This window comes from Pistacia vera, unplaced genomic scaffold (genome assembly GCF_008641045.1).
Source record: "Pistacia vera cultivar Batoury unplaced genomic scaffold, PisVer_v2 Contig48, whole genome shotgun sequence".
Classification (NCBI taxonomy): Eukaryota; Viridiplantae; Streptophyta; class Magnoliopsida; order Sapindales; family Anacardiaceae; genus Pistacia; species Pistacia vera.
The window spans coordinates 410,137-435,031 of NW_022196312.1; the positions used below are offsets into that span (position 1 = coordinate 410,137).

Sequence of the window (24,895 nt, forward strand, 5' to 3'; positions counted from 1 at the left end):
TATCTCCAAACACATCCCATAAAAGTTAATTTGAAACACAATCCAGCCATAATTAATTTTCAAGTTTGATTCATTTTCACTATAGTCCTATTTGTTGTTAAAGAAAAAAAAATAAAAAAAAATAAAAAAAAAGGGGGCTTATATGCCATAATTAATATGTTTAACAAATCCAACCATAACAATTATGATCCAATCATGCAGGGCTGTGTCTAAAGTATATTTGGGGTCTAAAGCAAAAATGGAAAATAAACATGTTTGGTTTATTAAATAAAATTAAAATTATTAATTAATTTTCATAGTAACAATACTTTTAGTTAATTAGTTAGAGATGGGCGGAGAGCGGGTTGGGGCCAGGGTCGGGGTCGGGGTCGGGGACCCCATAAAAAATTAAGAACAATATGGTAATAGCACAAATCAGAAGTTAAAATTAACTAACAATGTTAATTTAAGGGTGAAAATTTGGAATAAATACAACTAGAGTATGAACTTGAAATTTTGTTAAACCTCGGATAAGAATAGTTGTTAGCTCAATATGAAATGGTCACATGACCTAAGTTCCACACAATTTACTACCTAAAAAGTTTGAAAACGGTAATGGATCACCGTTTGTCTTGGTGAATACGACTGATATGGTGTAATTAATGTTATTTCATATAGAATTTTGGACCACTACAACATTTTTTATTCTATAATATATACTTGGGACCACTGTGAGAAATTGTCACCCCATATGATGTTTGGCCCGAAAACTCCGGATCAAAAAAAAAAAAAAAAAAAAAATGATATGATGTTATTGACTTTATTTTATTTTCATACATAATTTGAGTCCACTACGAATATTAAGCAAATATATTTACTAATATACTTAGGACCACTGCGAGAAGTTGTCACTTCATCTGATGTGATGTTATTGATGTTATTTCATATATAACATATACTGGAGACTACTCCGATTATTACGAAATTACCACTATCATATATTTACCAAATACTTTAGTTTATTATTGAAAAGAAAATTACAAACATAGCCACAAACAAATAACAAGAACTATTAACAATTCATCTTTTTTTTTTTTTTTTCCTACCTAAAATGTAGTTTAATATAAGAGCTTGTAAAACAGAAGCATTTTTTTACAATTAATTATTTAAATACTTATTAAATGAATATTTCAGCTAATAGATTAGTTATATTTTTATGATATTATTTAACCAAAAATAATAAAATAATTATTTTTAATAATTAAATCTGGATTAGGAGTCATCCAAAATTATGATAAATTAATAAAATAACCTATTAAAAAGAATACTTGTTTAGTTCTATGAAATTTATAAACTCCAACAAATATACACCTAAGTTGTAGCATTTCCTCGTAAGAATATATAAATAAAAGCAAGGTAACATGAAAATGCGTGATTATTAGATTTCAAGGAAATCAAGTATATAATCACGTTTATTTTAACTTTGTGTAAAAAGCATGTTGATTAATGGAAAAAATAATAATAATACTGTTACATGTAATAAATACCAATATCCAGGTACGTTTGGTTTATTATTTTGGATAGGATTTTGGGAATAATATTGGGTAATTGGATAGGGGAGTATTACGAGGTAAAATTTAAAAATTTATGAAAAAGCCAATAGGTTTGTTAATTTAATTAAACACCCTAATATATAAAATGACAAAAACACCCCCATCACCTGCAGTGCCAGATTCTGGTCACCACCGCTAGAATCTGGCCGAAAGATTTTGTTACGACACAGAGCGGTCGGATCTGTGTTGTAACGCGTCGCTATGGCCTTTTCAGATCAGATCCACCACAGATCTGGCCGGAAAAGGCCAGATCTACGACTAAATATTATCGTCGACGGTCGAAAAACGTCAAAAGAAGTCCATCTTTGGCCGCCAGCCAGAGATATGGCTGTCGTTTTCTGTCAACGACGGTCAGATCTGGCCTTTTTCGGCCAGATCCGTGGTGGATCTGGTCAGAAAATGCCAGATCGGTGAACGTCCGTCCATTTCTAGTCGGCAGGTAGGCCGTTGTATAGATTCCGGCTATCACCGACTGTGGTTGCCGGAATCTGACAAGTATGGGTCGCGGCAGTGTTTTTGCTAATTTTTAAACTTTTTTTCAGGGGGTATTTAATGAAATTAATAACCTTATGGGGTCTAAAAGTAATTAAAAAATAGGGTAATATTTCTAGAATAATGTGCCAAACATTATTTGGAGAATAGGATTGAGAATATGGGCAGAAATAATAAGCCAAACATGCATTCTCATTTCAAGGAAATTTTTCATCTTTTAGGTACAAAAATTTGTGAAGGAAGGAAACTATTTTCTTTTTAATAATGTTATAGATCGCAAAAATATATCTTATATTATAATGTAAGACACAAAATAATCTAATCATTAATGATATACCAATGGAGGGTGTGGTATAACAATTATGACCCATAGTATATATTGGTTATCGGCTTTATAATACACAATGTAAAAAATAAAAAAAAATAAAAAATGTTACCTAAAAAAAGTAATATTACAAAGAAACCCAATATTATTATTACAATTTTTTTTTTTTTGATAATTAGGAGTAATCGAACCAATTTATGCGTATCTCAACTAATCTTTTAGAATTTAAAATTAGTAATCGAGCTAATTCCTTTAATATCCACTTCTATTAGCAATCCAAGTGAATTAAACTGAAAGTTTTTTTGAATAATATGCCTAAAAATCTTTATTGACCGGTTGACCTTCTAGCGGTGGTCATCATTACAAAATTTTGAATGTAAGGAGATTCATTAAAATTTTCATCCCTTAGACTTGGTATGTAAGCTATTTAAAATATTATAAATATTAAAAAAAAACAACAATTAATAGCAATTTCTCCTTATAAAATGCGAGAAAAATGAGAAATTAAAGATAACGACAAAGTGGAAACGTTAAAAGAATAAACGCAAAGTTATCTCGTAGGGCCCTCTTCTAAAGCAGTTCCATTCTTTTATATTGTTTACTGAACCGGTCCCCACCTACCTAAAACTTTCCACCAGGACCACCTGATCTACCACATTAAAGCATTAGCATGACAGCAAAGGGCTAATATTAATCTAACCCACCGGTGACGCTCAATGACGAGTGAGGCCCCTACAAGAAAAGCTTGACATTGATTCTTTTGTTTCGTATTTAACACGTTGCACCAACCTTTACTCACAACCCACAAACAAAACCTGACCCTACTCAATTGGCGAAGTCAAGAAGATATATTTGAAAACATCAAAACGTTATGTTTACTGATGGGACATCAAAATATAAAAATATTATTAAGTAAAGGACGAAATCGATCAAAGTTTGATCATCAAACCCCTGGTTTAAGAAAAAGGTCACATTTCACCCATCATTAGTCTTCATCTACAAGAATTCCCCCTTATGACTAGGCTTGCAATTGAATCGAACACATACGAATAGTCTTATTCAAAACTTATTTGATAAGCATGTTCAATTGTTTGATTTCGTATTCAAACTCAAATGAATACAGGATGACTATTCGTATTCATTCAATTAACAAAAGGTCAGTTCCTGTTCGTTTGACTAACTCGTAAATACCTGTTCGAATAACTCGTTCGATAACTTATAAATACCTGTTCAAATAACTCATTCGAATAAAAAATATACACCAACTCGTTCGAATAACTGTCTACATATATGTATTGTATCAACATCTATAAATTCATAGTGGTACGAGGGTTTATTGTAATATATGATCAATACAAATGTGTGATTAATTTAGGTTTAATTAAACTATTATGTTATTAAATTTATCATGCTATATATCATTTGATTATACAATATTTTATGTTCATAAATTTGTCATATTATATTTGATTAAGCTATTATATTATTAAATTTATCATGCTATATATCACTTAATTATACAATATGTTATGTTCATTAATTTACCATACTATATTTAACTAAACTATTATATTATTAAATTTGTTATGCTATAGTGCTATACATCACTTGATTATATACATTACTTGATTATACAATATGTTATATTCATCAATTTACCATATTATATTTATTATTTATTAATTGAAATGCTATCTTATAATATTTAATTATTGATTACATTTGGAAAAATATGAAGCAATTATGTTATTAGATTTACTATATTATATATCACTTGATTATATAATCTATTATGTTATTAAATTTGTCATGCTATGTATCAAACTAATTTATTACTTTTTAATTAAAATGCTATATACTTATATATTTAATTATTGATGACATTTGAAAAAAAAAATCCAAACATATTATATATATAAGAAAAATAAAAATATCATAATATTTTATTATTGATTACCATTAAAAAAATTCATCCAAACTAAACCAAATATAATATAAAAAGGAAAAAAAATATAAATTATAATAATGCATATCATGTTTTTCGAACATAAACGAACGAACAATCGAACAGATTGTTCGCGAATGGATGGATCAGTCGAACGTATAATATTCACGAACATAATCAAACGAATAACTCATGTTCGAACTCGATCGAACATATTATCGAACGAACATCGAACTATTCGCGAACAGTGTCGAACAGTTATCGAACGAACATCGAGTTGTTCTCGAATTGTTTAGTTCATTTGCAGCCCTACTCATGACTAGCTTTGACTATTTAAATATCTTTTTACTCTTTAAAATCCAAGGTTTTAAAACCAGACCTAGGGGACGACCTCTTCAGGTCACTGGGTCACCAGATTGGCTGGTCGAATCGGTACAATTGCTAGATCGAACCATAATATCATCACGCTGACATCAATGTGATGACATCATTCTGACATTAATATGACATAGAAAAAATAATAAAATAATGAAAAAGCGATTCAACCGTTTGATCGTACTGGTTGGACCGACGGTTTGTAGCAAAAAATCGGTTCAATCGCAGTTCAAACTGGGTCAATTGCAAATTCCGGTTTTTTAGTCAAATTGACTCGGCTTGATTACCAGTTCAACCAGTTGAAGTGGTCGGGCCGGGTTTTAAAACCGTGTTAAAATCTATATTAGAAGCAAATTGACAAATTCTTTATAATCCCAAATTAAAGTATTCACAAAACAACCACATATATTTCAATTTTCATTCATCTACACCCTCTTCCTCATCTCTTTCATTTTCAAACCATAATACACAAAATTAAAACTTTACATCATCAACCACCTTATTATATTTGAATGGTTACAAGTCAACATTGCTATTATGAAACCACTTATAAAAAATCCTTTTTTTATTTTAAATTTTAAGTTTATTTCGTATTTTTACTAAGAGTTCAATTTAGGAATTTAGATTGTAAAATTATTTACTTATTATTTTTAGAGAAAATTATTGTTTAATTGAGAAAATTCAATATTATTGATTTTCCTTCTTTAATGAATAGTTATAAATAGATTTATTATACTGTAAATTTCATGGTTTTCAAAATTATTTTGTATTTCTTTATTTCAAAATCGTATTGTCTTGTATTCAATATTTTTCTCATGAATTCTCGAAATCTTTATTCTATTTGGAAGATATATTGCTCATGACTTTGAATTTAATTCATGAACGACTGCCGATAAAACATATCTAGTGCTTACCTAAATTCACAATTTTTTATATCTCCAAACACATCCCATAAAAATTAATTTGAAACACAATCCAACCATAATTTATTTTCTAAGTTTGATTCATTTTCACTTTAGTCCTATTTGTGGTTAAAGGAAAATAAATAACTAAGCCTTATATGCCATAATTAATATGTTTAACAAATCCAACGGTAACAATTATGATCCAATCATGCGGGGCTGTCTCAAGTATATTTGGGGCCTGAAGCAAAAATCGAAAATAAATATGTTTTGTTTATTAAATAAAAATAAAAATATTAATTAATTTTCATAGTAAAAATACTTCATCAAAATTTCACTTAAATGTATATATATTTAGTATTATATTTGAAACTTTATAAATAACTGATAGAACTTGAGGTGGCTCTGACTCTTCATCTAATAAGGTCTTTTTGAATTGGAGGGGATGGGCTTAAATAAGCCTATATGTTAGGTCATGCCTATTGATGGCTCTAACCCCTCACATGTTAATTAAACACTCAACTCAATTGGGCTTAGCTCAGATATCATGAGATAACTTGAGGTGAGTTTGACTCCTCACTTAATAAGACATTTTTTAATAAGAAGATAAACCCTCTTATAAATCAGTAGGCTTAAACATGTTTAATCGGTATGAGACTAACAATAACCTCGTTGTATAATATAAGTTTAAGAATTATAAAAAAAAAAAAAAAAAATTATAAACACAACAAAATAATGATGATACAATTCCAAGGTAATTAATAATAATAATAATAAAAAAGAGTATAAAACAACAGATTCATGGAATGCAAAATAATTTTACCCACATTGCCATCCCTAGTAAAATTCCTTTGAATTCTAAACAATTTTGAAGTCGAAAATTTTTATGTAAAACAGAAAAAATTTAATAAGCGTATTATTTACCTCATGCTACCTAGATTGGGGATGATTTAAACAGAAAAATCTTCATCAAATGGCTGAAAAACTTTGTTCAGTTACTGTAATAGTAGTTAGAAACAGAAAATGTCAATTTTCTGAATGGAATTTAAGAGTCACAAGGGGAGGATGACATGTAAAATATAATCTCATTCTAAGATCATGTTATGCATGTATTTATTTGTTCTAATACCATCCCCAATGCCAAATACTAGAACGAAAGAGTATAATTTTTAAAGCATTGATGTTATTGATATCATTTAAAGATTGTTGTGAGTTATTGGAGGAAACTTAAAACACTTTTTGAGTTTTAGATTCCAAAAAGAAATTTTGGTACGTGACCGATTTTCAGTTTTAGGTGGAAAAAAATGCATCAAATCAAGTTATAGATGAAAATGGTCAACACATGTAAGGGTAAAACATGCATTGATATACACCATTGTTATGGCTGATGAATTCGTGTTTTTAGGTTGGATGAAGCCCTGATAGACAGAAGCCCGTTTCCAATACTAACGAAAAATCTTATTTGTATATAAATTATGATTACTAACTCACTAAAATCTTAGACTCTTCACCCATATTACTGCAACAAGTTATATGAAAATATGAAGTTATTAATATTTGCATATGCAAATTTTAATTGTAAACCAATAGCTGTAGTCCTGGACCTAGAAAGTTCTTATATATATCTGCAGCTTTCTAACACTACGAACAATTTTGTTTACTGAAAACACATTTTTACATTATTATTCCTTCTCAATGTTCTTGAACAATATGGCATGCTATTTTATTTTTTCAAGTTAAACATATTATCACATAGATAATAAATATCATTCAAGTTAACGCTATCACTTATGTGTATTATGTAATTAGTTATTAATTATCAAGAAAAAAAATTGCATCACATCTATAAAACTATCACATAGATAATAAATATCATTCATGAGAAACATAAAACTGTGTATAAATATGAACCAAGTTTTTTATAAGCCTCAAGTTAAAGATGGTTTAGCTATTATTCAACCCACCGAAAAAAGTATTATAGTCTTCTCCTCATGTTTCCATGATAACCTTAACTTAGATTGGTGAAAAATTAATTGTAGACGAGAAGAGTACTGCTATGTTTTATTTTCTTCATGTTGTTTCCTATATATGTTTTTATTACAGGTGAGCAAACTAGAGACAAGTACTTAATGGTATATGTCAGTACCAGCTAACAGAAAAATTCTACTATTTATTAGTTGTAAGAATTGATAATAAAGAAAATAGCATATTCATGGGGTAGACATTTCAGTAGCTAATTTTAGAGCTTTAGGTTTCATAAAATTGTGTAAGACAAGATCTCAACATTTATTATTATCTTATTCAAAACAAGGTTGGAGGGGTTAATTCAAAATCTGTAAGTTTGAAAATTTTGAGAAAAGAGATTTAATAAGAGTATTACTTTGTTACCAATGGAAAAATCTCTATTAACGGTTGGAAAACTTTGCTTTTTTAATTTACCAGCTTTATGAATGGAGCTTAACAGTCGCCATAATCCACAATGCTAACATGGATAAAACAATGTTGACAAAGGAATTGATTTGTGGTTCGGTCATTTTGCAATATCAATTTCTGGTCAATAGAACTTGCAATCTATAGAATAAGAAACAGAAGGTTTATTGAACCAGAGTAATGGATTTTGGATCAAACACTCAAAATAATGATCACCGACTATATCTGCTTCCAATATTTGAGGTACCTGAGCAACAAAAGTACTCATTCAAAATAAAACAGGAAAATTATATATAATAATATTTTAAATAATTGAAATAAAAGTATTTAGGGCTAATTAGGAAATAACCTTAGACATGGTAGGTCTTTGTTCTGGGATAGGAGAAATGCATAAGCTGCCTTCATACATCAAGCATTCAACTTCCTTCTGAATGTAATAAAATTGATCCAATCTGGAGTCCATTTCATTCATCATTTTTATTTTATAGTAATGGTCGCCCCTGCACTATCCATATTCAAATAAATTAAATAGGTAGTTTATGAATTAAATTTTTTACCTAACTTGTGCCCAAAGAGTAGTATAATTTGAAAAGTATCAACCAAATATTTTTTTTCTTAATATTCAATTTAATATCTTATGTTCAACAAACAAATAATTGTGTAAGTATCTCAAATTGAAAGGCATTAGTCTGAGGGGATTTCGATACCCAAATTTGCCAATAACTGTGTCGAGTTCCTATGTTAACTTACGGCGGCCTGCCACCAAGTTGGACTGAAATTTCCCACCGGTTTCTGATATTGATGAGACATAAATAATAAAATTTGCAATGAGAAATCTTAAATAATCCAATATTGCACCAACAAGTGTAAAGTTAGTATATATTCCTTTCTAAGAAAATCTCATTTCCCCTTCAGCCTGTTTGCTTTTTCCGAATATTGCATTCGATCTCTTTGTTCTACCATTACATGCTATGTTTTCCCATGAATCTTCCATTACAATTTTCTGACATGAATCTAACCAAACTATTTATGTTGTGATTATGGTAAGGATCCTAATAAAACTATCATGAATCAAACAACTGAAGAAAGATCCTGATAAAAAGGCGTCCCATTTTGTGAACATGGTGAAGGATCCTGATAAAAAGATCATTATATCAATTACAGAAACTGAGATTCATCACAGTTCTACATGAGCAAATTTCTTCAAACAAGTAGTTTCTTCAATAAAGTATTGTCTCTTGAATTTTGATCCATTTAATTTTTCCAAGAAATATCCTGAATATATATGCCAACATTGATTATTACGTGTCATCACTCTTAAACCATCTGCTTGGACTATCATATGCCACAAATTGTCTAATATTAATGATGTGAACTTGTCGAAGAGCACTAAAAAATAGATATAACACAAAATAACGACTCTTTTCTCTTCTTCCTCGTGGTTCTCTTGTTGTAAAGCAATGGTTCAGTACTGCCACCATAGGTAAATACATCATGCATCAACATATGTAAATACAATTCCACACCTTCTATTGTCTTAATAATTTACCATGAATGTGCAACCATATTGTTAGTTTTTAAGTTCTCCAATTTTTTTGTTTTCAATCCAGGTGGCTCGGGCATAATACAGTACATGGTTTTCAAACTTTGAGTATCAAATTGATTTTCAAAATACCTTTTCAGTGAACTATTATTTTAGGTATATACTTAGTCTCTGAGTTCCCTCTCAAAAGTTTAATTCATTTTCGTTTGTGATTTCAAATATTCACTCTTACAACTTTTTTAGGTGTTTAAATATATATTGTGAACTTTAGGGATTGAGAGAGTTTTGAGAGAAGAATTGAGCAAGAATTTTTATTAACGTCAACAGAATCAATCAACCACAGTCAATGAACAATAACTGTTTTTATGACAAACTCAAAGAAATCAAAATGATGTCGTTTTTGACTTGATTCAAGCAGCATCTTCAACAGTAAAGCGGCAGCGTTTTGAGTTGCAAACATAAAACAGATGCTGAATGCAACATTCCTTAACAGCCCCCCTCAAGCTAAACTGTGCTTACAGTTTCAGCACCAGCAATTCAGCAGCAGCGGAACTTCAATAGACAATAAACCAAATAACTCTCTTCAGATCTTCAAGCTTCAATACTCAACTTCAATCTCCTCAATATACACTTTGGACTAATCCACCAATATTATATCCGGCAAGAAATTTGTAGTTCCTATATGTTCAGCATCTTGAGGCTTCATCGACATAGCTCTTCGTTATGCAAGTCCTGAGATACGTCCTTATTATGCTAGCATAATACCACTAGTTTCACATATCCTCATTATCCTGGCATACATGTGTTCAATATTTGAAACAGCTCCATTACATGTTTTACTCTTAATCGCCTTTAAAGGAGATTATTCTTGAATGCAAGAATCATTTTTGGTGACAACAGCAAAACGAATGCTAAGATAGAACCGAAGAACATTTTGATATCATTTCTCATTAAGTCATTGTCGTCTTCATCGGAGATCTTCCTTGAGGAAGATATGGCAGTTGCTGCAGGTAAGGCTTCTAGTACTGCATCTGCCAGATCCGTGATGAAGGAAGAGGTTCAGTTCAGGGCAGGTACACGTCTCCAATTTTGAATGCCAGATTCAAGAGCCAACTCCCTGTACTCCATGTCAATCTCTTCAAGAGTTTCTATGTGTTCACTCACAAAGCTGCAGCGTAAAGACTACAATTAATTTAACTCTGTAGATTACATATTTAGTGCTCATATACACACAAATTTGCTATATTAGTAACTGGTCAAGTACCTGACGGGAATCACCAGGAGACTCTTAACACCTCTCTGGCCTAGCTCAACAAGAACTTCATCAGTGTAGGGCTTCAGCCACTGTACCGGTCCAACTCGGCTCTACAAAAGAAAAGAAGGGGAAAGAAATGAAAATTCTAACAGTTTAACCAACCAAAACATTATAGTGCCCAACCTAATGATAAGGGGGAAACAAAAATCGGTGATGGAGAAAGTTGGTAGACAGCAGCTCCAGACAGTCCTCATAATTAAGGGAAGACAAGAAAGATGGAAGCTAAAATTTATGAAATCGGGTTTCACAGTCGAACCTGGTATGCCAGAGTATGATCATTGCCAACTCCTCTGTTCTTCAAGTTCTGCATGATTAGGTAGATGCACTCCTCCATCTGATCTTTGTATGGATCACCCCTCATTCTCAACATAACTGACTGGTACCCCGTGGGCACTGAAGAATATCATTACCTGTAGTTCCACATATAGAAGTCAAAGACAAGTTGTAGAGAGCTAATCTCGTCAAATGACCATAACCCAGGCAAGTCAAATTTTAATATATATCCTGATTTTATGCTTCAAAAGAACCATATAGAAGAAGAGACTCTAATTAAATGCACCTCCTCAGGGTTTGAGAATTTCTCCAACTCTTTCTGAATCAAGTCAGCCATAGACTTAATATAACCTTCTCGTTGATACCAGGACCGTATGATAGAAACAGGCATCCTTGATAGATATGCAGCTTCCCTGACATATTATTCTCACTCAAAAATGGTTTATGATATACAAAATTGATTTACTACGGGCAAGAAATTAGGGAATATACTGAAAAAAAAGCAGCACCTAAATATTCTCTCGAGAACACGGATGCTTGACCTGGTTGTAGAGATAGAGAACTGTGGATAAAGCGGCAACACAACGAGCCTTGTAATTCTGTCTCTCTTATTGTGTCAATAAGTCCACATTTAACAAAAGAAAAGGAAAAGAGCTCATAGATCCCATGGCAGTTCAACGTGAGGCAAAAAGTACCCCATGTTACTAAAGTGAAAAGTTTAAAACCTACCTGCTGCACTGCCTCTTCTGTGAACGGGTACCAGTACCTCATTCCAACATAGACATTGACAGGTAAGTTCTTTGCTTCCAGAACCATTTTAAGTGCATGTGCCTGCTACAAGTTTTTCAAAATACAAGTACACAATATTGCAGAAAAAATTGAGGGACAAAAAAAGAAAAACAGAGCACAGATTTTCTAATAAAAAATTTAGAAAAAGAAGAAGAAGAAATCCCAAAACAATTAAAGAATTTTATCCAAAAACAATTTTACTTGAAAGCTTCTTCTAGAGAAGCACTCCCAAACACACTCCAACCACATTCAATATAAGCAATCCACTTGTTAACAGCAATATCATTTTTGTTGCTTAATTTTCAGAACCATATCATCATGATCTACCAATGAAAAAAGTTGCAAAAGCACAACAGAAAAATAAATGCAAGGAAAATACAAATGGTGACACTCAATTAAACTATTCATAAGAAAGATTAAGTGGTGACTTTTTTATCCACAAAATAAAAGAACAGATTTCAAATTCGAATGAGAATACTTTGAATAATGCATAATATACTACCTCTTAAGAGCATCCTGATTCCATAACAGCTCATCCTCTTCAATTTCATCATCGTGCAACTTAGTCATCCTGCAAAATAATTCATTTTAGTCTCTCCAATTCCCACTCAACTATTACATCAATACAATCATAACTTGTGAATTTTACCACTACATAGTACTGGCACAGCTTTCATCACATGTAACATCACATACATTACACAATCCGAGACATGATTGACTTTGTTAAATGTTTAAACTACGCGTAAATGTTACAAATTAAAAGTGATATAAAACTATTTGTTCAAAGAAATAAAACTGTACTTTCATTTAGATTATCAGATTTTATTTCTTATCACATAGTAATACTTTCATTACAAGTCCAACAAGCCACCGTCCCAAACTGTCTCATTCCAGTACAGTAACTTATCTTTTAAAAAACAAAATTTCCAACCCTCGGATTCCGGTAACACTACCGTTACAGCGTCGTCGTTTCGCATTACCATAACATAAACAACGAAGAAGAAATTACAAGAAACTAACCTTTTTCCTCTTGTTGCTCGAGAGGCGCGGTCGAGAAAAGCGACAGGAGCATCTTCTTTGTTAGAGGTTTCTTCCATTGCCTCCGCTGCGGCTTCTACAGAAATTCTTTTTCAGTTCTTTCGGGAAATAAATATTAAGCGCCTCGATTGTCGCTTGCAGATGAAAATTTATAGGTGTTCTAGTCGAATCTTCAACGAATTACGGCGGAAACTAACGAATCGTAGATCAAATGAGGAAGAAGAAAGATCGAGAAAGGAGAGCGAGAGGGAAAAGAGAAGCTGTTTGGTTACTGAGAAACAGTGGAGATTTTGCAAGAGGTTTGTTCGGGAAAATATTAAAGACCCCGGAATCTAACTACTTTCGTATTCACCCTTTAGGTTTTAAAGATATATCTGTCCCCATAAGTTTGTCGTTACCATCAATTTTACCCCTATGTTTTGTTAACTAAAATATGTATTTTAATTATAAGCACAAAAAATTGAAGAAGAATGTTTTAGTTAAATCAGGGTGAGAATGAATTATTAAAACATGATTAATACCTTAAACCTCTCCATTTATTCCTTGCCATCCTGCCTGCAAAACTAATCAGATATTTAGAAATGAGTTATTCGCTCTTCAACCCGCAAAATTAATCAGATTAATCAATGTGATATTGATGAGAAATAAATAATCTAGTATTAGACCAAAAAGTATAAAGTTGGTATGTATATACCTTTCAGAAAATCTCATTTCCTCTTCAGCTTGTCTACTTTTCCGAACAATGGATTTGATCTCTTTGTTCAACCATTCCGTGCTTTGTATTTCCCCTGAATTTTCTGTTACAATTTTCTGACATGAATCTAAACACACTGTATATGTTGTGATCATGGTAAGGGATCCAAATAAAACGATCATCAATCAAACAACTAAAGAAGGAAAAAGTATTTTTTTTTTACATCCAAATATTGTTCAAAGAGTATAACTATTTACAACAATCAAACTTCCTTCATTTATCTACAATTGAAATGAGTTGTTATATAGACATCCCCAAGCTCTTGCATAACTTAGACGTGAAGAAATTAATTAAACATCATCTCCTTTTGCGCTTTGCTCGTTATACTTTCTCCTTCCTCTACACCACAATATCAATAAACTCCAATTGGCAATAATATATTTTCATTTTAATCATAGAAAATTTGGATAAATATTGGTGAACATAATTCATACCAATAAGTACTGCACAACCAAGTCTCAGTTGAAGTATTTTCAGGTAATCCTTCTTCTTTGCTTCCCCGAGTGGTCCCATCTGTTAATTTAATCAAGGTATGCGCATAGGAGAATATAAACAAATAAAATTTTATCAAGAAAAGATTTGCTGATACAATTGACTGTACACAAAATGCTAACATCTACTGAAATGCTGACGAACCCAGTATCAGCAAATCACAAGATCAAGCAATCCTTAGACTAGTGCAACAGCTCCTTGAATAAGCAGCAGCAGTAACAACATACAACAACACAGCAGAACTTCATAGACAATAACCCATAACTCTGTTCAGATCTTCAAGCTTCAATACTGAACTTCAATCTTCCTCATATACACTTTGGACTAATCCACCAACATTATAACCGGCACAAATTTAGTTCCTATATGTTCACATCTTGAGGCTTCACTGACATAGCTCCTCTTATGCCGGTCTCGAGATATGTCATTTTCTAGCATAATACCACCATGTCTCACTGTCCTTGTTATGCTGGAATACATGTGTTCAATATTTGAAACAGCTCCATTAGATGTTTTACTCTACCGCCTTTGAAGGATTATTCTTGAATGCAATAATCATTTTTGGTGACAACAGCAAAACGAATGCTAAAGAGAACCGAGAACATTTTGATAGCATATCTATGAAGTCATTGTCGTCTTCATCAGAGATCTTCCTTGAGGAAGATATGGCGTTGCTGCAGGTAAGGCTTCTATACTGCATCTGCCGAATCTTGATGAAGGAAGAGGTTCAGTTCAGGGCAGGTATACGTCTCCAATTTTGAATGCCGATTCAAGAGCCAACTCCCTGTACTCCATGTCAATCTCTTCAAGAGTTTCTATGTTCACTCAAAAAGCTGCAGCATAAAGACTACAATTAATTACCTGTAGATTACAATTTAGTCTCTATCATCACACAAATTGCTATTTTAGTAACTGGTCTGTACCTGACGGGAATCACCAGGAGACTCTTAACACCTCCTGGCCTAGCTCAACAACTCATCAGTGTAGGGCTTCAGCCATTGTACCGCCCAACTCGACTCTACAAAAGAAAGAAGGAAAGAAATGAAAATTCCAACAATTTACAACCAACCATTATAGTGCCCAACCTAATGATAAGGGGGAAACAAAAACGGTGATGGAGAAGTTGGAGAAGCAGCTCCAACAGTCCTCAAATTAAGAAGACAAGAAAGATGGAAGCTAAAATTTATGAAATTGTTTCACAGTCGAACCTGGTATGCCAGAGTATGATCCTTGCCAACTCTCTGTTCTTCAAGCTCTGCATGATTAGGTAGATGCACTCCTCCATCTGATCGTTGTATGGATCACGGCATTCTCAACATAACTGACTGTATGCTGGCCCTGAGAAATCATTACCTAGTTTCCACATATAGAAGTCAAGACAAGTTGTAGAGTTATCTCGTAAATGACCATAACCCGCAAGTAATTTTAATATATACCTGATTTTGCTTCAAAAACCATACAAGAAGAGACTCTAATAAATGCACCTCCTCAGGGTTTGAGAATTTCTCCAACTCTTTCTGAATCAAGTCAGCCATAACTTAATGTAACTCTCGTTGATACCAGGACCGTATTGGAACCAGCATCCTTGATAGATATGCATCTTCCCTGACATATTTTCTCACTCAAAAATGGTTTAGATATACAAAATTTCAAGTTTTGAAACGCAATTCTGATTTATATAGTCTAAAAACAAACTCTGACCAATGCTCGTTTTCCCGAAATTTTCCAAATTATGCATCAATCATACACTGATAAAAGAAAAAAAATAATGTTTTGCACAATTAATCAAAATTCACACACCTATTCATGAACAATTGTTGCACTGTGGAGTTAAGGTCACCCATCCATAGTATTTGTTAGAAATGCAGTTAAAGAATTTTATCAAAAATCTCTTGGTAAGTGTTTTGCCAAAAATCTCTTTTTAGCTGCTTTTATCGAAAAAAAAAAAAAAAATTCAACGTGAAGCTTCTTCGAGAAGCATTCCCAAACACACTCCAACCAGTTCTTATAAGCAACCCACTTGTTAACAACAAAGTCAATTTTGTTGCTTAATTTTCAGAACCAATCATCATGACCTACCAATGAAAAAAGTTGCAAAAGCACAACAGAAAACTGAATGCAAAGAAAATACAAATGGTGATACTCAATTAAACTACTCGTAGAAAGATTCTTATCCAAAATTAAAAGAATTTCAAATTCGAATGAGAATAGTTTAATAATGCATAAGCTACTACCCCTTAAGAGCATCCTGATTCCAAAACAGCTCATCCTCTTCAATTTCATCATCGACAAATTAGTCACCTGCAAAATCATTATTTTAGTCTCTCCAATTACCACTCAAGTATTACATCATACAATCATAACTTGTGAATTTTACCTCTAACAGCAGGCATACTGGCACAGCTTTCATTACATGTAACATCACATAGATAACTACAATAAGAATTCCATAAGCCGAGAATCAAACAAAAAACTGTACACCACAAACCGGAACTGCTTAAAACATGAGTTAATTCCAAAACATGCATTTCTAAGTTGCCAGCAAGGTTTTAGACAAATGCCATAATAACTCACTTGGCAGGCAATCTGGTCACTGCACAGACACCTTCCTGGATCGAAAGAGATATCAAAGAACAAAATCAGAGCATCACTTACTAAGCAATCAAGCAAATCATCACTGCACCAAAGAACATCAGGCCTACAAAATACAAATTATGGCAAATACATTTCACAAAACCAAATTGGAAAATAAAAGAATAAAAATTCAGGTCAGCCATTCCAAGCTCTTCTTTTGCAAACTATGTGTTGATCATGGAACATTAACGGTAACTTCAGAAATCTATGCATTTGGTTTCCATGAATAAAAATAATGTAGCAAAGAATGGAATTTTAATTTTATTTTTGGTAAAGTAATTCAGTGTACACAAAGAGATCCTGAAAAATAGGTGAATATTATAAAATCAGATTTTACACATGTTTCTTTTAAAATAATAAATTGGCACTTTACATGCTATTGCATTTTCTATCCACTTAAAATCTGCAATGATTATATCCTACAGCGCATCCTAGGAAGCTGCAACCCTTTGGAGGGAAACATTAATTCATGCGGGGTCTGTATATTTATAGCAACTTCAGAAGGCCACATAATTGAATAATTGAAAAAAGCATACTAGAAGAAAATTGGATCACGGACAGTTAACATTTTCAGTGGATGCCACACCACATTTTTACCAAAATTTAGCTTGCAACCACTTTAGATACGATGAACTTACAAGGAACAGATGTGTGACTGAAAGGATGCGCCTTTACTGAATTCCAGATATGAATAACCTGTGCGAGAAATTTATAAATAAGTATAAAACGCTTTCAATACTGACAACGGTGTACAATCTATAGTTGGAGATCACTTTTCAAGTGAAGAACTCAGATCAATAACAAATCGGAGAATGCTGCCCATCCTTTGACAAATACCGCATCTGTGGGTCACTATGGACAGCTTTGTGCACTATTGCTCTTTTCTTATCCTCTTCCTCCCTCGCTAAAACACGTTCTAAGTTCCTCAAGTTCATAATCTCTATAAAATTACAGTTCACACCATTAAAGTTGAGCTCATATAAGGAAATCGTCCATAACTTCATGTATATTAATAACTTTGCAGAAATTCATGAGATGATATTATATACCATGTAATGCTATAGCCTAACCTGTCTGAGCTGCTTCCAGAAGCATCTCTTCTTGGGCCATCCTCTTCTCCTCTCCTTCCTTTTTCCTTTTTATTGGCTAAAGATAGAAAAGATATAAAAGACTGGATAAACATTCATCTCAACTTATAGGATCACAAATTGCACACTGTGACAACATTGTGTACAGAGAGTCTCTTCCTGGTATTGTAGATAGACAAACGTGGCACTAGAACCATAATCGTAGAAACACTAAAGAAATCAAGGGCCCAATAATGTAACTATACAAGATACCTTAATGTAAGCAACTAGAAACCTAACCCCATGGATTGAACTGAGTGGCATAAGCCCTTAGTTTCAACCAAGAGGTCAAGGGTTCATGGGGCAACCTTTTGGGACAATAAACAAGTTACTTGGCTATCAAGATTTTAGGTTACACGAGTAACCCCTAGTGTAGAACTTACTGAACAACTAGGAAAATTCAAAGAATTTTTTGGTATCAACGAAAAAGAAAAAGAAATCATCTAGACACCTAGGAAATATTCCAGGATTTGGGGCCTTCAGGGTAGCAATTCCCTTGGTTTACAGCCCATGCCTAATCGAAATATATGATCCTACAATAAGCCAACTTAATTTTCCCAGAACATTTCCAACAGCAATGTGTTAAAGCAAGTGAATTTATACCATCTAAAAGCAATAAGCCTCAACACCCCAAACTGACCTTCATTGTTGCTTGCAAATCTGCACGTATTGGATCTCTCTCAGCTTGCCTAACGATCACAGCAGTTCTTGTAGATTTTCTGACAGCTCTCTCACCTTCTGCATCATCAGGGACGTCTTGATTTTCAGGGGTGGTAGACTGTTAAGGTATTTTTGATTCCTCAGGAGAAAACTCAACATTTGAAAATGGTTAAAAAAAATGAATTTTAGATCATTTACTGCTGCAAAGAGGGGCTATACCTCTCTTCTGCATCATTTTCTCCTCCTTCATCTGGCTCAGGTTCCTAACACCAACAAGTGTGAGTCAAATCAGATAATAAAGATACTCTAATAGTGTAGGACAAAAAATACAAAATCTGCGAAAAGCACAACACCGAAAAACAGATGAATGTCTCAATAAAACAGAACACACTCACCTCTTCATCAAAGTCACTATCAAACTCATCAGCAACCTCTGCCTCCTCTAGATAATCACCAGCAACCTCTTCCTGCAAAAAAAAACATAAAAATAAATAAATAAAATAAAATATTATATATTAGTGTGTCATAGTAAGACTTGTTGCACTTTGGAGTTAAAACCGCCCATCCATCGTATTTTGTTAGAAAAAACAATTGTTGCACTTATTTTGTTAGAAATGCAGTTAAAGAGTTTTATCAAAAATCACTCAGTATGTGCTTTGCCAAAAATCTCCTTTTAGTTGCTTTTATTTAAAAAAAGAAAAAAAAGAAAAAAAAAAAAAAACAATTTTACTTGAAAGCTTTGTCCTCTTGTTAACAGCAATATCATTTTTGTTGCTTCATTTTTCAGAACCAGATCATCATGATCTACCAGTGAAAAAAGCTGCAAAAGCAAAACAGAAAACTGAATGCAATGAAAACACAAATGGTGATACTCAATTAAACTATTCATAAGAAAGATTAAGTAGTAGACTTTCTTACCCATAAAATAAAAGAACAGATTTCAAATTCCAATGAGAATGCTTAATATTTATATTATACTTGAAAAATCATTTTACTTAGAAAAGTTATTGAATTAGTGAAACATGATTAATACCATTTAGATTGTTGAGTAACTGTTGCCATCTTTCCTCCAGTTGCCTTGTTTCCTCCTGCAAAAAAAATCAAATTTTTAGATAATTTATGTATCTGAGCAACTAAACATGATTTAACTTATTAAGTATTTGTGCAATTGAACATAACTTATGCACTATGATACCAAATCATTTTCAATGATTAAAACACAATTTGAAGTTTTGAGTGGCAATTTAGATTTATGTTTTCAGAACCATTTAATGCTCTGTTTTCCAAATTATTCATCAATCATCCACAGATAAAAGAAAAATAATATTTTGCATTTAAAGTTTCATTTTATTTTTTTATCAAAATAGTAAAAATACTTTCAATTGTTAACTATGAACAATTAATCAATTCACATACCTCTTCTATGAACAATTGTTGCACTGTAGAGTTAAGGTCACCCATCCATCGTCCATCAATATAATTTGTCCAAACTTTGTTGAGCTTTGGTGTTAGTTGCTCTCCATAACCAAAGATCTTCATATTTGGACATCCCCAAAACCAAAGTGACTCCAAAGCTGGGAATTCAATGGAATATGAGCCCGAGCTAAAACAAGCAATGTTATCTAGACTTACAAGCCTCAAGGAGGACAAATTAGGAAACACAATCCTTTGTACTGCTGATGCTTCCTCATTTGTGATTATTTCATGTAGTGTTGAGCATCTATCTATTTCAAGTCTTCTAAGCTTCACCAGGTTCTTGACTATGGATGGGGCGAAGAGGTTTTTCAATTTAGAGCAATCCTCTATACATATTGAAGTCAAGTTTCCCAAACTTTGAGAGGTTGTGGTGTGATCTTTCCTCCATGGTACTATACCATTTTCCTCATATTCCTCTTCTTCTTTCGTCCTGAAGATGAAGATCTCCTCTAAATTGTCACAAGACCATGTCGTTATTTCTTCCAAACAAATAAGGCTATGTAATGAAGCTGGTGAAAAAAGTTCAATTAAGTTTGGGCATATTTGCAGACTTATTCTCTTCAAGTTGCAGAGGTTTATGTATCGAGTGTCACCCTTCCATATATGCGTCATCTCTGGCAAAACTTTCAATTCCAGATCCTTTAATGACGAGAGTAGCTTTGTTTCTCCATTTGCAACCTTAAGCTCTTCACAATCGAATATATATACCACCGATTCACATTCAGATACTTCAACGGATTCTAGATTTTGAAACCTATGTAACAAATAACTGGGAAATATGTTTGACAACCTATTGCACTTACCCACACTTAAAGAATTGAGCTTCTCGAAGGACTGGAGTGGGGGTTCACCATGACATATTTCTACCAAGTTGGGATGGTCCCAAATTAGTAGTTCCTCCAAGTTTTGGAATGTCAAGTTTGATTCCCCTTCCAATGTATTTAGGAGATATGATACTGTCTGATCAGCTATTTTTAACCATTTCAACTCATTGAGACCTCTATCTAAAAGATCAAGAAAGAAGTTTTGTAAACCGTTGATATATAGACACTCTGTTTTTTTAGTTATCAAATTCTTAAGACAATCAAGCAATCGTGAAATCATAACCTCATTAGATGAGATCATCAATTTCCGTGAATAGTTTCTTGTAATATGCAAAAACCACTCTGTGTCGCTAATTTCTGGAGCACCTATTATTATTGTAAAGTTTGATAACTTTTTGAACAGCATGTCATTATCAGGCAAAAGATCCTGGTTTGGGATAAGAATTTGCAAGCTAGTTAGTCTAGACAAGTATTGTAATTCAGCAAGCTTGGCATTGCTTCTCCCATCCCTCCCATCTCCATCAAGATCCCAAAGACTAAAACTTTCTAAAATGTACAACTCCTCTAACTTACAAAGAGCGGATATGACGCCATGTGCTATTTGTGTTAGCTATCGACATTTGTTCAAATCTAATAGCCTCAGATGAATTAATTGGCTAAAAGAGATGGGTATCTCCGTAATATTAGAATCACGAAGACTAAGAATTTCTAGGCTTCTTAGATGCCCAATGATAGATAAGTTACCCAACTTGCAACGATTAAGATATAATGTTCTAAGATTTGCAAGCAAAGAAAGTGACTAGGGCAGTGGCAATAGTTGAGTTTCACTCAAGTCTAGAACTCTAAGATCTTTCATGCCTTGAAAGAAATTGTTAGGGAGAACCAATTTGGGATTCATTTGCAATAGCAAAGACTGCAACTTTGGGCATTCCATTCCATTAGGTGCAGCTTTAATATTATTTGAAATCAATGAGATACATGTGAGACTTTTCAATGTATCTCTTTTTGGCCACTCTTCCAAACGAACGTCATCTTTCACCAAGAATATTCGGTTGTACTTAGGTGCTATTATACGTGCAACATTAAGTACAACATCATGCATTTTAACATACTTCTCACCATCAAAATCATCTTCTTCATGAATCAAGAGAAAAGAAGAGATAAGGAAACTTACAATAGCGTGTACTCTGTGTCTAACATCCTCCATTGTCTCAACATTTTTGAACCACCTCAAACCAGCTCCATATCTTACTAAAACTGTAACTGAGATTTTGAAATCCTCTGGAAATAAGCTACAGAAGAAGAACAATGATTTTGCATCTTCACTCTCTAGATATTTGATACTCAACTCCAAAGATGAAATCACACTTCCCTGCAACCCTGGGATGTCTGTTGGGATAGACGTTTTGAGTTGTCGTGCCACATCGATCCACACATGCTTGTCTTTGTTCTTCAATGCTCTTGCTATGGTAACAATTGCAATCGGCAGGCCATCACATTCAGTTGCTATCTCTCTTGCCATTGAGCATAATGTAGAATTTTCAACATCCATTCCAACAAGCTCCTTGAATAGTTCCCAAGACTCTTGTTTCGACAAAGTTCCAACAACAAATGTCCTGTTACAGTCCATTTGATCGCACACATTTTTGCTTCGACAGGTAAGCACAATCTTACAGCCTCCATGGTCTTTCCCGAAAGGAATACCGATCTCCTCCAATTGAATTCTTGCCCACACGTCATCCAATATTATGAGGATTTGCTTATCCTGTTTAATTCTTCCCCATAGCAAATTTGCTCTTGTTGATTCAGGATAATCAGATAATGACCTCAATCCTAACATGCAAGCAATTTCTATTTGAATATTCACGATACTCGGGGTTTGGGACACAACCACCTTTACAACCGAATCATACAATTTTTCTTCTTTGGCTTGTTTGCCAATTTTTTTCACTAGTGTTGTCTTACCCACACCCGCCATCCCACATATTCCGATTATGCTAACCTGATCATCTTTCAGGGCCTCCATAACTTCATTCTTGATTGATTCTCCGGAATCGAAAATTCTAGAAAATCCCACAGCCGGATAGATAATGCCCGGAGGAGGAGGAGGAGCAGGCTCAGACGGGTTTTGGAATTTTCCATCTTCTTGGAGCTGAGTGATCACCGCTATCTTCTGCTTTGCCGCCTTGCTGAACCGATAACGCGATCTGAGGTCGATGCACCACCCTTTGAAGCACCTTTTGTTCGCTTTGACTTCATCTTCCAAAAACTTGTCAACTTCTGCGGAGACATCATCAACTTCTGCTATCCAATTTTGGACATGAGGTAAGATAATTTCTCTGTTTCTTTTAGCAGCATCAATTTTCAGTTGTATGCTGCCTCTGGTAGCCTCGAGTCTCTGAGCGTCCTTTCTTAATGCTTCAATGTTGTCGTTGTAGTTAAGTAGGTACCCAATTTGACGGCCTGCTACATCAAACAGGCAGTTGGAAATGTTCTCGGTAATCGAACCAATAGTTGAAGTAAAAATTTCCATGTTACTGATTTTGGGTGTTTCTGATTGTTGAGAAATTGATTTGAGGGTGATTAATGATGGATAGAATGTAGGAAGGAGAAGTGAATTGTATGTAACAAGAGTATGCATGAACGACTCAATTTATAAGTCGTCTTAAGTGAATTGTATTCTTTACTTTTGATAATTAATCTACAGTTTCACAAAATAAAATAAGGGATAATCAATAAAGGAATAAATCAATTCATATATCTATACAGCTCATACACACACACACACACACAGAGATATATATATATATATATATATATATATATATATATTCGTTCGCACCCTCATTAGTGGTAGTTCCATCTTTGATTCTATCTCCTTCTTTCGTCTATGTGATAGAATGTTTCTAATGAACTCTTTACTCTCAATGGCATCTCTAGTTGAAATGATAGCTAATCTTGCTTCAGCTCAGTTGCTTTTGAGTTCGAAAAGAGCTACTCCGAATCCAGGGATCTATGACTCGATCTCTCTTTCACTTCTTATGGCATCTGATTCCCTATATATATATTCCTTCGTACCCTCATTAGTGGTAGTTTCATCTTTGATTCTATCTCCTTCTTTCGCCTACATGATAGAATGTTTCTAATGAACTCTTTACTTTCAATTGCATATTTAGTTGAAATGATAGCTATCTTGCTTCAGCTCAGTTGCTGTTGAGTTCGAAAAGATCTACTTCGAATCCTGGGATCTAAGACTCGATCTCTCTTTCACTCCTTATGGCATCTGATTCCTTTACCTTTTATATATATATATATATATATATATATGTGTGTGTGTGTGTGTGATTTTTTATATAATTATCATATCAATTATTATAACTCGTTTTTAACTTTCATTCTTTGAATCACATAATATCACATCGGATTTTATCAACAAATTTGAATGAATAAATTTAGATGTGGTTTAAAAATTATGCATCATTCTATCGCGATTGTAATATTATTAACTAATTTTGTTTCCCTTAATTTTTATTGCATTATTAATGACAAGATTTAGGTAATTAAATATACCCATATTCTTCAAATTTATCTGTAAGGAATCTCTAAAAGTTGTCTACCAGTAAAAGAAAAAGAAGAAGAGATGGGTGCATGATTTATAACTTTATCAAAAGCATAATGCGATAATTATTTTTTTAAATGAAAGGTGAATTACACGTCAATCATCTGAATTGTACCTTAAAAAGATTCTTCTTCTTCGCGTGTTAGGGCTTGGTTCGCCAAGTGTCTAATGTGTCTTTCAGGACATGGAGATTCGATTTCTATTCATTTAGTAATATGTTTAGTCATTAATGTGTGTCACTTTGCTTTGAGTCGTGGACCAATCAGGATGATGTGGGACGCTGCAAT

General features: G+C 33.2%; 2 protein-coding genes, 1 long non-coding RNA gene and 1 pseudogene across 4 annotated transcripts; all 4 read right to left on the reverse strand.

Moving 5' to 3' along the window:
* Window positions 1-9,901: 9,901 nt before the first annotated feature.
* Window positions 9,902-11,613, reverse strand: LOC116146618 (ferrochelatase-2, chloroplastic-like; the record flags this gene model as incomplete). Its single annotated transcript, XM_031432029.1, is given in 5 exon segments — window positions 9,902-10,772; window positions 10,869-10,969; window positions 11,176-11,277; window positions 11,279-11,329; window positions 11,479-11,613. Coding segments are annotated over 5 exon segments (705 nt in total), but the record flags the coding sequence as incomplete, so codon positions are not given.
* Window positions 11,614-11,765: 152 nt separating this feature from the next.
* Window positions 11,766-13,331, reverse strand: LOC116146634. 2 transcript variants are annotated; one of them, XR_004130535.1, is made up of 3 exons: window positions 13,005-13,331; window positions 12,484-12,552; window positions 11,766-12,023 (listed from the first exon to the last, which is right to left on the reverse strand). It is a non-coding gene; the product is annotated as an uncharacterized LOC116146634 (long non-coding RNA). The 2 variants fall into 2 exon arrangements; XR_004130534.1 differs by having other exon boundaries at window positions 11,766-12,026.
* Window positions 13,332-14,782: 1,451 nt separating this feature from the next.
* LOC116146619 lies at window positions 14,783-16,112 on the reverse strand (annotated as a pseudogene).
* A 1,434-nt stretch (window positions 16,113-17,546) lies between these two features.
* LOC116146620 (probable disease resistance protein At1g15890) lies at window positions 17,547-23,522 on the reverse strand. Its single transcript, XM_031432030.1, is given in 9 exon segments — window positions 17,547-17,842; window positions 17,973-18,048; window positions 18,670-18,892; window positions 18,894-18,952; window positions 19,085-19,156; window positions 19,420-19,509; window positions 19,712-19,777; window positions 20,106-21,599; window positions 21,873-23,522. Coding segments are annotated over 9 exon segments (3,876 nt in total). The 3' UTR covers window positions 17,547-17,696.
* Window positions 23,523-24,895: the final 1,373 nt, after the last annotated feature.